The sequence below is a fragment of the Amborella trichopoda genome, chromosome 9, assembly GCF_054954075.1.
Source record: "Amborella trichopoda isolate Santa Cruz 75 chromosome 9, AtrichopodaSantaCruz75HAP2 v2.0, whole genome shotgun sequence".
Taxonomy (NCBI): domain Eukaryota; kingdom Viridiplantae; phylum Streptophyta; class Magnoliopsida; order Amborellales; family Amborellaceae; genus Amborella; species Amborella trichopoda.
In genome coordinates, this window is record NC_142344.1 from 13,668,122 (window position 1) to 13,684,684 (window position 16,563).

Genomic DNA, 16,563 nt, shown 5'->3' on the forward strand with positions numbered 1-16,563 from the left:
CTAAACCAAATAGAAACTCTCTCTTTCTCTCCATTTCTATAGTAATGGAGTGTGAATCATTTGAGCTATTGCTTAAAACATCTCCCCACGATCACAAAACTCTTTAACCATCTGAAGCGGTTCCCTATAGTCAGATCCCAAAACCTTTGAAAGAAGATGATGGAAAAACCATTAGGGCCCGATGCCTTATCACCAACAAGAGAAAAGATAGTCAATTTCAACTCCACCAAGGACACCTTTGACTGACAAATTTAAAGGAGGTCGAGACATCGATTCATCCGGTCATCTGATCAAATTAAAGTCTCCTCCCAAGCATAAAGGATAATAAAAATCCTGAATTAATTCAATCATCTCATTAATAAAAGATTCCTTCAAAGCGGGTAAGTTTGGTCCATAGATATTCAAAAGGCCCCATGTGAACTCTGAGGAGGGTCCATTGAAACCAACAAGCAAACATCTTTCTTTACAAACAGAACAAAATGACTACAAAATTAAATGATCCCATAAAATCCAGGTACCTTCAGAAGCTCCTACAGAGTCTAACCCCAAAAAAGCTACAGAGCCCGATCCTCAGACCTCCCTTGCCCCTGAATCAGAAGTCTATGAACTCTTCTTTTTATGGCAACATAAACGGTCTAGATAAGTTGTTATAATACACACTATTTTTAGAGCTTAAAATCCTAATTTTTCTTAATAACCATGATGTTTAAGCCGAGATGATCGATTTTCCAACGTTTGAATGGTAACTTTCGATCAGTTATGAGATGAGGCTTTACTTATTTAAATAGGGCTGCAGCCCTATCAAACCATTTTCCAACATATAATCTAAGCGGGATTCCCTCGCAAAATAAAGGACGCCTCAAGTTCCATTTTGTCTTCGGAGAACCTGTGCTTCAAATCTCTCTATACCTGCAAATGACGCCTCTACCCTCCACTACGGTAAGTCTCTTCTCCTTTTTAGGGTTTCCGATGTACCCATGTCGATCGAGATTTTAGTTCATCTTGTAATATGATTTTTGTTTTTGTTTTATTGTTGGTTCTTGTGATGTGCGTTGTTGCATTATTAATTTAGCTTGAAGATTTGTCTTTAATTTGATTTTCTGTTTTATCTGCAATGGAATTTGGGGTTTAGGGTTCAGAAATGAAGTATTTCTCGATGTGGGGTTCACTTACATCCATCAATCCATGTGAGGTTTTCATAATTCCAATAAATAATCACTTTCGTTGGATTTTGTTCACGTTTTTTTTTGTGATCATCAATCCAATTCGGCATTTGGAAAACCATACTGATCTCTCTCTCTCATATGATAATTGGTGAGGGTGATCAAATGAAACTAGCGGAGAAAACTGAACTTTTCTTTCTTGCTCCAAGGGAGTATACCCAGCGTGATATCTCCTGCCCGCTAATATGTCTTTGCAAGTGCAAGCAGAAAAAATGAGACATGTGCATCATATTTGGCGACTTGTGGGGTTTGTTTTAGACCAGTAAAACTTCAAATATATCAGTGTCTGAAGCAGAACATGCTTGATGATTTAATTATTCTTCTTGTGTGAGATGGTTATCAGTAGAACTATTAAGGATGTTGTTTTTGCTATAGTGGGGTAGTTTAATTTGTGAATATTGCTCATGAGATGAGATAGTGGATTGTACTGTTGGTTAGGTTCGAATTGTGAAGCCATCATATTGATTATTGCATAGGAGAACTGTAATCAATGGGTATCCATTAGTTAACATTCTCCTAAAACAAAAATAATCAATGGGTATCCATTAGAAACAAGATTAAGGGTTACGTAGAAGAGAAAAATGAAAAAAACTTGGTATAATCATGAGTGCTTCAAGAGGAGATAGGCCATCGTATACATAGGCCATGTGGTGGAATTCAAATTTCGTTCTGTCATTTTATTTGATATTTTTATTCAAGATATCAGGTGGCATCTCTCATGTATTGATCACACCCAATTCATTTGGCAGTATACTCACAAAGGCCATAAGTTCCATCATGTCTGATGGTCATATGCCTGGCTCCCTGAGAATATCATTGGTCTTGATATTTGAAAGCTCAAGGAGGCCAATTTTGCATTATTAGGAAGATTGCTTAAGCTCTTTAGGGAAAAAGGAGACAACCTTTGGAAAAATATCATAGGCTTTGAATATAGAGTTGTATCTTGTGTTTGGGCCAGGAAACCCCTGAAGAGCTTCAATATGTCTGGTATATGGAGAGCTTTGAATGATGTGGACTGTGGAGAATAAGTTTTATGTTCGTAGTAATAGTTTTCTCTTTTGGAGATGGGGAGCACATTTGATTATGGCAAGGCGCCTGACATTTCTCTTCTTCCCTTTCTTCAAACTTTCTAGATCTTTTGTTGATTGACCCTCATACCATATTATTGATTGTTATGAACACACGGAAAGAAAGTGACCTGGTTCCCACTAACCTGCCGTCATGTGGATGATGAAGATTCAATTGCTTTGCAACCTCATAGATTTTATGAATTCAATCTTTATTGAAATTTATGGTATTCTAGGAAGGATGAAATGATTTGGAGTTACAGTAGCCTTGGGGCATTGATGGGTTTGTTTGCACCCTCATCTGCTCAGCTGGTGCACCATCCTTTTGACTAGCATGCAACTTTCCTGCTTTACTAAGAGCTCACCTTGGTTTGCTCACTTGCTTGGTTGTGATTGTTAATGTGGACAACCTTCAACACGGGCTGACCTTGTGATGTGCTCCATTCTTTTGCAATGTGTTGGCGTCCTTTGGGTTGCTTCCAATCTCAGTTGAGTATTTGTTCAACTCTTGGAACTTGCTCATTTTGCATCAAGTAGGAGCATAATAGAGACTCCATCATTGGCTGGGCACTGGTCAAAAAAGAATTTTGGGGCATTTCACTACCTGCCTCCACCACAATTGAGTAGCAATTTGTGACTGACATGCTCCCCGCATATTGCGGTGTGCACTGCTGCCCTCGCCTGGGGTTTGCTCTAACTTAGCTTGGGTGGGAGCTCATGCCTTACTATGGCTCCCATTGGCATGGGTCTAAGACCTATGTTATAAAGGCACAAATGGATACAAATGTCAAAACAACAGGAACAAATTTGGCTATTTTGTCATGAATATTCATGCATCCATTAAAGGCGGGAGAAAGTGGGATTTTAAGTGAGATCAAGTACTTTGTATTGACATTTCAACCCAATCTCCAATTTGTATCTTCCAATTTTATGTTTTTTGCAATCTTTCTAATGAAATATGCCAATCAAGAAGTATTTCTTTTTTGAGTGTTCTTTTTCTGCATTTATGATAGAGTATTGGGGTCATGATGTGGATATTTGTTAGGGAATAGGGATGAAAGGATTATAGTTTGGTAAATAATGTATGATGGGCAACAGACATTTCCATCTCCTTTGTTGATCGTACTCCTATGTCCATTGTACTGTATTCCTAAGGATATCAGAGATTGGACTACAGATAATCATGCTTTGTGATGCTCTTCCACGAGATGAAGCATGATTGGTTAGAAGCTTCCTTAAGAGGTGAAGTCGGGGAAAAACAAAGTTGGATGTGTCGAAAGTGCAATGAGTGCTGATGGAATTTGGATGTTGTGGAACTGGATACTAAGAAGCAGCTGGGAACTAGCTGTCAAGTTTAAAATCTCCCAAGGATCGAACGACATGAAGAGCTAAGAACCTAGGAAGCTCTTCCTGTAGTTCCTCATCCAGCTAACTCTTTTTCATGGTGCGGCTATGATGGATTTTATGTGGATGTTAAAAGAAACAACCTCTCTTGATCTAATTTTTGGTCAGATTTGATTTGATAGGTATGCTTTTGATATAAACTTTGGAATGTTGTTTGTTCAGATTGCATACAAAATTAAGTAAACACGTCATATTTATATGCAATATATTTCCTCTCACATCATATGCATGCTAAAACACTTTCCGTTAGGTCTTAAGAAAACTATTAAGAGACAAGGGAGGTTCTCCACAAGCCTCCGATAAATGCACCTAGTTTATCAACTGAGGAGGCGTTTCATCTTCTTTGTGACTAATTCCTCTTATTTCTATCGTCAAAAGCATCCATGTGATCATTACCTCTGGACTCTAATGTCCTTGGTTTGAATTATATTCCACCCACCCTCCAACCAAAGAGATTACATCTTCTTTGGTGACATTCCTTTGTTCTAATGGTACTTTCCTTTACTTTGATCGTGGCAGGCGTATGTTTCATTCCTTGTTCATGGGAACGGGTTGTTGTAGCTCAATTAGGTCGCGCTTCTGATTTTACAAAATCCAAAGATGCTTGATCGTGGTGTAGCTTATGCCTTCATGGGTTTGAATTTACTTGAAATAAATCCCAAAAAACCCTATTTGTCTGTCACATTCTCAGGACATCATTTCAGTTTTTGCTCTCGAAGTATTGATTGGTCCAGGAGCCCAGCCCATCGTTTTGGATATGTAGTACATATTCAGAAAGTGGTCTTGCGGCCTGGAAAAATAAAAACAGGAATATTGTTTCTCTGTCTATTGCTGAAGCTGCTATTGCTTGTGTGACTGACTTTGTTTTGTTTAGGGCATGTTTGGCTCCAAATGAAATTGAATCCACATGTTCTTTTTGCAGATTGCCATTAATATACTGCATACAAATCAGTATGGTTTAGTAGTGTTTAGCTGCCTGCAATCAAAACTCGCCTAAATTCACTGAAAAAAAGTGGAACTCACTGAAATTTTGAAACTCTCCCTATTCACTGAAATTCTTGCATTGTCTGAAACCTCTGCCTCCCTCTCAAGCATTGGACTCTTCTCTCTACATGAACCCACCCCCCCCCCCCCCTCTTTAAAAACCAAAAAAAAAGCGAGTGAGAGACAAAGAAACAGGAATAAAAACCTAATGTTACACTTCTTGCTTTAAAACCACCTGAGACCTCTGCCTTTTAGCTAGAGTTAGGGTCTAGGGCTTCAAGATGAACTGAAGAAAGGCATTTGGTTCTAGAGACTCTATTTGTCTTCACTGCTTTGCCTTCCAGATGGATCCATGTATGCTGCCTACTTTATGAGCATCATATCTTGGGGCTAGGGCTTTGATTGAGGGCTAGGTTACTTGTTCTTTTTTCTTTTTGTCATTCCAAGCTTATTTGCATGGTATTACTTCTCTGAGTTTCACTTGTTATTGATTTATGGATGTTTTGTGGCACGGTATTGATCTTATATGTTATTTTAATCTTTGGTTCTTGCTATGAATCCAATCCAACACAAATATATTTTTCCCTCAATTCATTTGATTACCTTTTTTTTCATGTCTTTTTTTTCGGTTTCTTCTTTTCTTGAATCTATGTCATGTGATATTTATCTTTTGGAAAAGTGTTGTATGCATCGGGGGACACATTTCTACATTTGCATCCCCCAAGGTATAAAATATCCATCTTAAAGATCAACGCATATGTGTGGTCCCTCTAAAAAAAAGTTAAAACCAATGGTCTACATATTTTCTTCATGAAATTATCATTTTAATTTTAAAATTTATTTATTTTCACATATTCATGATCTCCATATTAGATATTATATATTCCATAAAATTTAGTTCTTAAATCCATCTCAAAAATGGATTTTTAAGAGGGACTCAAGTCCTATGACTCATAGAAACCATGTCCTTATCTATTTTGTTGGTTTGTTTTGTTTGTGGCTTACTCCACCTAACTCTCGCAATGGGAGAGCGGTTCTTCTCAGCATTCTAGTGTGCTGCAGACAAGATTGCATTCAGTACACTTATATTCTTCCAGATGTACTATTGCATATAATCCTAGTTTTCATTCTTTCGTGGTTATAGGCATACTTTCTTATGATAGTTTATCTTCCAGATCAAGGGTTCCTTTCCTTTTCTTTTATTTCTTAGCAGCCTAGGACTTTGGGCTTGATGTAATATAAGCATAAATTCATTTAACCTTAGAGTGTTATTTTTTTTAGGGTTTAGGGCTTCATCATCGTCTTTTCCCTCCCATGCTCTTTGAAGATGGTAAGTTGGGAGAGTTTCAAAAATGTTCACCCCCTCCTCCCCCCCCCCACCCCCACCCCCACCCCCAATCTCTCACTCTCTTGTCCAAGTCTTGCATACCAACACTCATTATTCAATCCCTAGAAAAGAAACCCCTTTAAGTATAGGTATGAAATGTATTTAAACCAGGCAACTCCTTACTCTTTTCACTCTTGACGCCTCAACCTCATCATGGACACACACTCAACACTGCCTCAAAGAGTAATAAACTAATAACCCACTTAAAATCTACTTCAGCCTCATAGTCAACACCCTCTTTCTCCCTCTAGGGGGAGCCACATGGTCCCTCCTTCTATTTCCTTTTGCACCTTTTAAATTTTTCAGGAAAAAAACCAGAATCTTAACAAAAACAATCCCATCTCACCTTGTCATTAGCCCTTCAATGTGCGGGCATAGACCTACTGACCGAGCTTGGTGACTAGACACCTTCGGCCTCTTTGACATCTGGCTTTCCATGGCTGGGGTTTACATGCACACTAAGTCTTTGATTTCAGGCTTGGGGTTTACAATTTGTTGTTTTCTACCTTAGGGTTTTGACATGGAGGTAGTTCTCTTCTAGTACTCTGGTTCCAAGATTCATATATGCTCATCTTTTCTAGAATTTGGATTTCGATTTTGCATCTATTACTTAATTAGGCGGAATGTTGGGCAGACAAAAAACAATATACCCATAGAATGAGTGTAGCGGAGATGAGGATGTTGAGATGGATGTGTGGCAAGACATAGAATTCGCAATGAATCTATTCAAGAGAATTTAGGCGTGACACCAATAGGTGATAAAATGAGAGAGAGTAGACTTAGGTGGGCTGGCCATGTGTGGTGCCGACCAAGTACAACACCTGTTAGGAGGTGCGAATTTGTTCAAGTGGAAGGACTGAAAAAGACAAGGGGTAGGCCCAAAAGGATGTGGTTGGAAGTAGTCCGAAAAGATACGGGGACTTATGGCCTCATTGAGGATATGGCCTTTACTAGAGCAGAATGGAGAACCAGGAGTCATGTAGCCAACCCCAATTAATTGGGAAAAGGCTAAAATGATAATGATGATGACTTAATTAGAGGGCTATTTCGAGAGCGAGTGTGAGTGTGTGTTTGTGAGAGAGAGATAGAGAGAGAGTGAGATTCTTAGAGAGATAGATATGTTGATCAGAGGGAGAGCGCTTAGTCATTTTATGGATGAAAAGAAAAGGAGGTTCAGACCTCTTTTTCTACGTGACATGGGCGTGCATACATGCCTAGATGGTTAAACAAACATTTTTTTTAATCCATGGTTTGGCCCTCTAAACCATTGTTTGGAGTGGCATCCAAACATGCCCTTAATTCATGTGCCATGGGAAGCATCTAGAAACTTCATATCATATAGAAATTGGCATGTTTTTTTTTTTTTTGATAATTTTGATGAAGTCCAAACCACATGAAATTCATTTTTTTATGTGAAAACCAAAGGTAGAACTTTTGCCAATTTGTGAGAGAAAAAGTGCAAAAAGATTACGTTAAGGTCACCTTGCTAAAGAATGAATGTCGGTTCTCCAGCTTTTCATTTCAGTTCTTGGAAGAGATGAATTTTATCTTATAGTTGGAATTTGCCTAGTCGATATCCATTGTTCACCTTACGCATTTCAATTGTATGCATTGAATAAAAATCCTTTTTAGCAGACCCAATTGCATGATTAGCTTTTATGTGCTTGTGAATCAGTGTATGTACAATGGTATAATTTTTTTGTATAATGCATGGAGCTGTTTTTTCTTTTTTGAAGGAATGTCAAATCTGTTAAATATTATATAAAAATCAAAATACTAGATTGTTTGGCCCTCAAAAGCTGTGGTAGTGGTTGGGGGAGGTGGGAAGGAGAAGAGGGAATGGGGAAGAGGGAGAGAGGGGAAGAGACTTGGGGAAAACCAGTGGCACAATAATGATAACTGGGTTTTGCGTTCCAGTGTTTAAACCAGTTTTAGTTAGGGGCAAAGTGACAAGAGTAGTACAGGCAGCACCCTCCTTTCCAAGGCAGCAGCGATGTCACTGACCTCTCTCCAAGTGTGACAAAAGGCAATTCATAGGAGTCTATTGACAACGGCGATTTCCTCAAAAACATCCTCTAAAAACCATGTGCAGGGTGATTTCTTTTTGGCTCAATTAATGACGTTCTTACAATCTCCACCAACACCCACTCTCCGGCCCCCCCATCCCCCCAAAAAAAAACAAAAAAAAAAGAACCCCCCACCCCCACAAACAATAAAAGAAAAAAGAAAAAAGAAAAAGAAGGAAATAACAAAAAAGAAGAGCCCTATAAAAGGTCAACTACAACTTAAGGCCAACTGGGCCTAAGAAGTACCAAAGAAATAAATATGGATGTTGTACACTTGTACTGTTCCTAAAAGCACCCTTTGTACGAACCCATCTTGGGTTGCCAAGGGAGTAGCCATCAAAGTTGAGTTTAATGACATCTGACTCCGTTGGAATCCATCGTGTGGACCCATGCAGTGCCAAATAGCCCTTAGAAGTAAGGGCCAAAGTTGGGAGGTCCAGTCACATTAAAAGAGGTGGTTGGCTGACTCCTCACACTATAATGCAATAGCTAGCTATGTGCATGCCTCTTATCTGAAGAAGGTCCACAGTTCATGTTTTCTTATGGATTATCAACCAGCAGAAGGCCTAGTTTTGGGGGACCAGGGGTGAACCAGGCTTTGCTTGCCTCTGTCAAAGTTGGTGAGCTTGGTATGAGTTGGTCATAAAAGGATGCCACTGAAAATTGACCTGATTTAGCAGGCTTCCACTCCATTTGATCCCGATCATGTCTGGGAATGAAATGGGAGTTGAGTAGGGATAGGAATGCTTTGAGTTCATGAGCTTCTTGATCTGTGAGGTCCATGCGGAATCTTGGTTCTCAGACTGTGTGCCCCATAGGATGCTGTGAGAGTCTGAGATGCGACAATCTTGGTTTGAGACCACTATTCATGGTTGGGCAGCATGGTTTCTAACTCTATCTTCAATCCACTGGTCTCTCCCAAAGCAGATATTATCCCTTGTTTTTGCTTTAAATCATATGTATACGAAAAAGTGGTTGCACTGATGCAGTGCATATCCAGGCTTCCGACCTTTAGGCAACCAACCGAAGCATCAAGACCATATCTTTTTCAGATTCCTCTTGGACAGTGAATCTCCACCACCACTTTTCCATTAGGGCTGTGTTCATGTCCTTGAGTGGTCTAGTGCCAAGAATTCCATCTCTCTTGGACTTACAGACTCTTTCCCGCTCAGCTAGGTGAGATCTTTTCCTCTTACTGGCTCTTGACAAAGGAAATCCCCCACTATGCACTCTACTCTACTGATGATTGACATCAGCATCTTAAAGAGGGACATTTGAAACCAAAGGATATTGGACAATGTTGCTTTGGTCAGAGTTATACTCCCCATTAGAGCTAGAAAATGTCCGTTCCAAACCCAATTTCCACTTGAACCTCTCCACCATCACCATGCCATCCCAAAGGTATTTTTCGGTTTCCCTATTCATTGGGTTAATCCCAGGTACTTGCTTGGGAGGGTATGAACAATGCAGCCCATTCTCTTTGCCAGTTCAGCCACTATGGGTGAGGTGATCCTCATCCCCCATGAGTTTTGTCTTGGACATATTAATTTCCACTTCAAAAAAAGTAAATACAACCACAAGTTGTCCACCTGCTGCAAGGTAGCGTTGCTAAACAGCAATGTAGAGTTTGCATATTGGAGGTGAGATATTTGAGGGCCCTCCCGCTTGAGGGTTGGAATCCTCGGGCAAAACCATGGGTATACAAATTAGAGATTGAGACACTGAATGCTGCAATGCAATCACAAAAAGGTAAGGAGAAAGAGGATTCTCTTGCAGAAGTCCCCTGGAGACCTGGCATTAGCCATGGGGACTGCCATTTATCTCTAAGGAAGGAGCCGAGGGAATGTACCCAGAGTATCCAAGATCCCCATTTTTGACTGAAACCCATGCTAGACTGGATTTGGTCGAACAGCTCCCCATCAACTTGATCATGGGCTTCTCTCAGTCTAGTTTAAGCACTACATCCAGGCTTTTGTATTGATATCTTGAATGCAAACAGTCATAAGTTATTAGGGCACCATCTAGGATTTGACAATCCCGACGAAGGCCCTTGGTTTAGAGAATTGGTGGAAGAGAGCCACCAGGAAGTGGTCTGGAGTTGCCCCATGTATGAGATTTCCCTTTTAATTTTGACATCTGAAAATGGGCCCTCAAGCCACACTCCATGTTCACCCCAGATCAATTAGAATTGGAGGATGTTCACTCTAGGCCTAGGTCCTAGCTGAGAGAACAAATTTTGAAAGAAAAGGTTGATAACTCTCTGGATTCGGTAATAATTTTGCTAGTTGTGTTGGCTATTCACTTAAAGTTGGCAATTTTGTGAAAGAAAGCAAAGTTTCGTTCTCCCTTACTCGAACGCTTAACCTTGATCGTTGAAACCAGTGAAGGTCCTCCTGTTTGAAGACTTTTCCGAAGTTCATTCTTGAGCTCCTCTCGCCTGTTTCTCTCTCCCTGAGACAGAGATTGTGTTCGCTCGATAAGATCTAGCCCTTAACCTCAAGGGAGATTGTCCTTCACTCAGATGTTAGCAAACTGACGGTAACTCCATTGTTTCAGACAACCCTTTAACATCTGAAGTTTTCCAAGATTCTACAGACCAAGGAGGAGGGCCATCACTGAGTCGTCAGTTGGAGCAGCTCATTCCTGTCAAGCTGGGACAACTCGAATCAGAGTGGTTTACCGATTGACTGACTCTGTGTCTAGCAAGATGGGCGTGTGTCCCGAGGCAGTCTCACGGAGGGTTCTGGAGTGAATCCCAGGGAAACAGTGTTCCCATTTATGGGAAGTTAGGAACCTGTCTATTGTGGTCCTTATAGGGTTCTGAGCTTGGTTCAACCAAGTAAAAGAAGCTCCTGAGAGGAGCAGATTTATAAGCCTGTTCTAGTAGATGAAATCGAAGAACCCAAACACACTCGCTGACCATCTGGTTGCATTGAAGTCATATCCTACGTAACAAGGGGTAGGCAGCATAGCATAAATAAAATCTAATTTAGCCCTGAAATCTTGTTTGAGATTTGGGCAGTTGGGGCCATAGATGTCTTTGAAGTTCCACCGTGGTCTATCAGAGAGACATTTGAGGCTTACTGAAACTGAGTAGGTACCTAACCATGATCTGATTCTGAACAAATAATTGGGTTCCAGATGACCAAATTCCTTTGGGGCCCCTTGGGTTGGGGAGGGCCGACCATTTGCAAAGCATGCCTCCCCAAATGTTGTGGACTTGGGCAAGACTAGGACAGTCAGATTTTGATTTCTAAAACTGGCAGAAGGTCAGGAGTGAAAGATGAAGAAAGTGAAGCACAGCTGATCTTTTATGTGGGTTGCGAGACCCCTAATACTCCATATGGAAATCTTCATTTGGTGGGAGGTTGCGGAAGCAGATATGTTGCATGGAACGACTTTTGGGCAGCTCTTCCTAGGAGCAAGAACTCGGGTGTTGCATCATCCTGGTGGAGCTCCTAGCCTTCTCATAAGAAATGCTGCTTCATAAGCTTATGAACTCATGGGATCCCTTACCTTTCCTCATAGCATTTTTCTTAAACTCCTCAATTAATTCTCCCATAGGTCCTTCGAGTTCGAACCCTATAGCTATCAGGAGGTTGGCGATGTTTCCTTTGGCGTGGGCACGATCGATTGTCACGATTTCCTCTGGGTCGGTGGAGCAAAAGGACTTTGCCTCAAAGTCTGAGGATTTGGTTGTCTGCTGTGTTGTCTCTTGGTCAGGGCCCTTCTAAGATGTGCAAAGGGGGCGTGGCTCCGAAATCTATGCAATGCATGTGAAGGGGGAGAGGGGATTCAGGGGGCAGGGGACTAGAGATAGGGGAGAAAAGAAAATTAGAACTTGCAAGGGGGAGGGAGGGGAGAAGGGCTGAGAGGGGGGGCTGGGAGAGGAGGGGAAAGAGAGACATGAAGACCAAAGGGGTTGGATGTGGACTGAGAGAGGCAGAAGGAAACTCACAGGGGAAAAGAAAGTTGTGAGAAAAGTGGGGGAGAGGGACTGGCAGCAGGATAGGGAGAGAGGAAGAGGCAGAAAATGGGGTAAAGAGAAGAAGAGGTGGGAGATATATGCCGAGATGGTCTCTGTTATAGTGTGTGAGTCATGTGATTTTCCAAGATCGCAGCCGTTCCTGAGGCAACCTGTACAGCTGGGATCAATGCTTATGGGGACCTTCTGTTTGGGCATAAATGGCATCACCCCATCTGCTTCTTCTTGAGGGAGGGGGAGGTGACTGGGCTCATGATGCAGTCAACTTAGTGCCGTTTGATCCATGTGCTTGGTCCATAGGGGAAGTGCGATGGGAGTACTGTATGCCTTTATCTTGGACGGTTGATTGGGATGACGAGGACCTTGATATAGCATCTCCTTTGTTCGATATGATTAGTCAGGGAGGAGAGGAAATGTTAGAGAGAGAGGATTGACTTGCAACATCTCATATGGAGCTAATGCATCTCTTTTCGTTTTCATTCTCAAACTCATTATTAGGGCACCATTTTCAATAACAGAACAAATTATTCAATGTCTGTGACCACTGCCCAGAGCCAGAGCATTTCATTGTATCCTACTTCCAAGTTGTGTTTGGGCCACTGATGGTGTACTTGTATCAGGTTTCTGGTCTTTCGGAGATATTCTCATTTATGAGTTTTTATTATTAAATTCGGTGGTATCTTTTATATGAGAGGAAAATTGTGTTTCAAGGATATGGTTGCTTGATTAGAATAAGAGCATTCAATTTTGCAGATCCATAAGTTGTTTTGATTTCTTGAACATGCTTAACACTAGTGCCTTTATTCATTTCTGTTGTACTTCCTGTCAATTAGTCTTCAGGAAGCACTTTGTGTTTTTACAACACAGAGGGGCATCTGGTTTCTTATGGGTGTATAGTGTAAAAAACCAGAAATGCTTAATGCCCGCATGTAGCGTCTTTAATGTTGACACATGGATAGAAGATGCTAGAACGTATTGATGCTTTCAAATATCACATGTGCGTTTATGTGATTGGTATCACTGTAAATGATGCATTTAATGTTCACAATTGGATTGGGCAAGTAAAAAAGACAGAAAAGAAGAAAAAAAAAGTATCTTGTGACTAGAAATTGGACTCTAGGAAAATATAAAGAGGAAATTGTTATTACTGGTTAACTCTACTGCATTTGATTCGTATAATATGTTGTGTTCATGGCTAAATGGTGTTGTTACTTGTAAAAAGGCCAAAGATTTGAATTGGTTATTCACAGGTTTTGTTGTCTATATCTCGGAACTTTTGCAATATCTGCAGGAAACAAATGGTGTGAGTGATGAGAACTGCGAGAGCAGGCTATACATTGGTAACCTCGACCAAAGAGTAACAGAGTGAGTGCCATTTTGATCTATTTTTTCCACAATCAGTTTTTCAATCTGAAGTAAACTGTTGAATAAAAGGATTTTTTCTGTGGATGACATTGTGCACCTGGTGTTTGTTGCTTTGGTCAGGTGTCAGTTGATAAAGATGTTCTCTCCTTTTGGAAACATTGTCTCGGAAGACTTCTTGTGGCACACTCGTGGCCCCCGGCGTGGAGAGCCACGTGGCTATGCCTTCATCCAGTACAGTTGTAAAGAGGTGAGCCCTTTTCTTACTTCATTTGAATCCTTGTTCATGTGCTACTTATGGTACAAAGTCTCTTTTTTCTGGGTATGTTTGTGGTAATGGTTTTCAAAGGATTGGATATTCTTGAGAATTTCTTTGGAAAGTAGGGATTTGAGAGACCCAAGTATTCCTACCTTTGCTTTGACTCAAGACTTTTTATAAGCTTATTTGTAGTTTTTTTTTCCAACTTAACCTTTGCATTCAATTTCAAATTTTATTTCTCTAAAAAAATTGTTGTAAAAAGTCAAAAATACAAGGGACAAAAAACATAATGTAACTAAAATTCCCGAAAAAAGTCTTACATGCCACTAAAATATGATGTTTTTTTATTGCTTTATTGGTGCTTTCAAATAAATGGCGCAATTTAGGACCATGATGCTCACTCAGGCTCGCTGATTCTTGTATTGGAAAAGTGAGGGTGCAGGATGCTGTGAAGGCCAAGGAGACTATGAACGGGAGACCTGCTTTTGGGCGCCCATTGGTGGTTCGGTTGGCCAGTGAAAAGCTTGTACTGTTTGATTCCACAAAGGCTGTGTCGGGGGTACCCGGAGACTCGAAGCACCCAACTTCCAGTAGCTCTTCTGGCAAAGAGGTTAGCCGGAGCTCTGTAATTATGGCAATAAAGAACAAGCTTCGGTCTTTAGAGGATGAGAAGAAAAATAAAAAGCCGAGACAGACTTTATGACACAATCCCTGGGAAAAGGTGACCAAAATGAAGCCAAGGGATTATGTTGAATGTATGATATGTAGCCATTGTGCAAACACACACACACACTCTCTCTCTCATGATTTTTAGAAAGTTCCAGAAAATTTTAGTTTCTTTTTAGCTCAAAGAACACTGATTATCTCTTGCTGAACTGCAAAATCCTCTCTAATTTGGTAGAGTAATTCAATTACAGAATTTCCCTATCTAGTTGGAACTCAGAGTATTGCTAATTTTTTGTTCCATTTTTTTTAGTTATATTTATTGAAAAGAAACAATAGAGGCAGTAATGGAAGGGTAATTAGACAATTGTTTTTTAAGATGAATGTCCATGTAAATAATTTGAGGCTACTTTTGTATATGCCTTAATTTTGATTTAAATTTTTATTTCCACTTGTATAAATTTGTGTGGTTTCGGTGGGACCATATATGGCATGTTTCTTCTTCCAGAAAAGGGTTTGGTCCTCTCACATGGGCAAATCATTTATTTTCTACCCAAAGGCAAAAAAACCTATTTGGGGTGGGGGGATTAACTTGACTCCAAAAAGTCATCTTTATTCTTGGACTAATATTGATTGTGATTTGTTTGTAGCAAAAATAATAGTCTTATATTGTAAAACCTGAAAACAATAACATCTCGTCGACCACATGATTTTAAATCTAATAGTCAATGATGATTGTAAGTATTAAAAGTAAATGATCTCGTTGAATACATTTCTTACAAATAAAGTACGTGAACAATGATATTTTGTTAACCCTTGGGTTTCCAAAGTTTGGCTAGCATCTCTCCAACTGTTTCTTTCTTTTGACCTATAGAGTGCCTTGTGACACGCAAATCCAAGTACCTCTATTGATAAGGTGGTATTCCGTAAGCCACAGGCGTGGCTTCTTGATTAATGTTCCAGCTTTTTGTGTTGGAGCACAAATCTGTGTTCTTGATGCTGGATACATTTTTGACCCATGTGATTATATGTACCAGATATTGATAGTGAATCTTTTAATTATGTGACCCAATTGGCATTACCATAACTCTTTGATGCATCGGGACAACCATCATAGTATATCATAATTAGCAGTTCACTTTAAATACCTTAGAACCAAGGTTTAAAAAAGCGGATTGGTGACCCAATTCATCCTCACCCGTACTCGTGTCGGATATGTGGGTCGGATAAGAGAATCAGCTAAATCGATAATATGCTTCAAAAGTTTTTCAAAAAATCACTATAAATCTCTAAAAACAATGTTCTTATAGTTTTTAAAAAAAATTAGGAGTAGTGTATTAGGTATTTTCATTATTTTGTAAAAATAGATGAATACTGTGATGTTGGGTTCCTGGTTGGATTTCGGTATAATTATTAATTATAATACAGTATTATAATATTGTATAAAAATAATTTAAAAATATTAGAAAACACTTATATATTATAAGATTAAATATAATATTTTCCATATAAAGTAAATTAGTATCACATCGGTTGGATAGATGATTTCGGCCTAAAATAATTTTAAAAAAATTGCCAATTTCTTAAAGATCTAGTTTCTTAATTTTTTTAAAAAATATCGGTAATTTACATTATGGTTTTTCATTATTGAACGAATATAATTATATAAAAATATGAAAATATTAACAACTTTATATAATTTAAAATTGCATTTAATTTTTATTGTTGTAGAAAATAAGTTATTATGCTAATAAAAAATTTAAAATAAGTTAATTTTTAATATTTGTAAAATTATAAATATATTAATTTGAAATTACAATCTATATTGAATATGAAAATAACATATACAACTTATTAAATAACATAGCAATTTAATACATCAATAAATAATGAGATGTTTTAATGTATTTATTACAATAAAAATATCAATATAGAAATAAAAGTTTGAATGTATCATAGTAAATAATTTAACAATATTTATATAATTATATTCGTTCAATATAATTTTAATGTGATCATATTCATAGTAGAAAGCCAAACTACATGACATTCGAAATAATTTAGATTGATTTTAAATTTATAATCATATAATAAATAATATTATAAATATTTATAATTATACAACTATAATTATGGGTGCATGTTATTTTGAAAACGCTTGGA

The 16,563-nt window shown here is 38.9% G+C and overlaps 1 protein-coding gene across 3 annotated transcripts; it reads left to right on the forward strand.

The window, feature by feature from the left end:
* Positions 1 to 737: 737 nt before the first annotated feature.
* Positions 738 to 14,884, forward strand: LOC18424394 (RNA-binding protein-like RNA recognition motif protein). 3 transcript variants are annotated; one of them, XM_006828981.4, is made up of 4 exons: positions 738 to 939; positions 13,408 to 13,481; positions 13,602 to 13,728; positions 14,180 to 14,884. In XM_006828981.4, the coding sequence occupies exons 1-4, from the start codon at positions 916 to 918 to the stop codon at positions 14,438 to 14,440; spliced, it is 486 nt and encodes a 161-aa protein (XP_006829044.1). In that variant the 5' UTR covers positions 738 to 915; the 3' UTR covers positions 14,441 to 14,884. The 3 variants fall into 3 exon arrangements, with proteins under 3 accessions (XP_006829044.1, XP_088702067.1, XP_088702068.1); XM_088845941.1 differs by having other exon boundaries at positions 742 to 939; positions 14,124 to 14,884; XM_088845942.1 differs by having other exon boundaries at positions 742 to 939; positions 14,169 to 14,884.
* Positions 14,885 to 16,563: the final 1,679 nt, after the last annotated feature.

Excerpts from the sequence above, each read along its gene's own strand:
- LOC18424394 (XM_006828981.4), top strand. The coding sequence starts at position 916 with ATGACGCCTCTACCCTCCACTACG. Across the intron at positions 940-13,407 it reads CGCCTCTACCCTCCACTACG|GAAACAAATGGTGTGAGTGA; the intron begins GTAAGTCTCTTC and ends CAATATCTGCAG. Across the intron at positions 13,482-13,601 it reads CTCGACCAAAGAGTAACAGA|GTGTCAGTTGATAAAGATGT; the intron begins GTGAGTGCCATT and ends TGCTTTGGTCAG.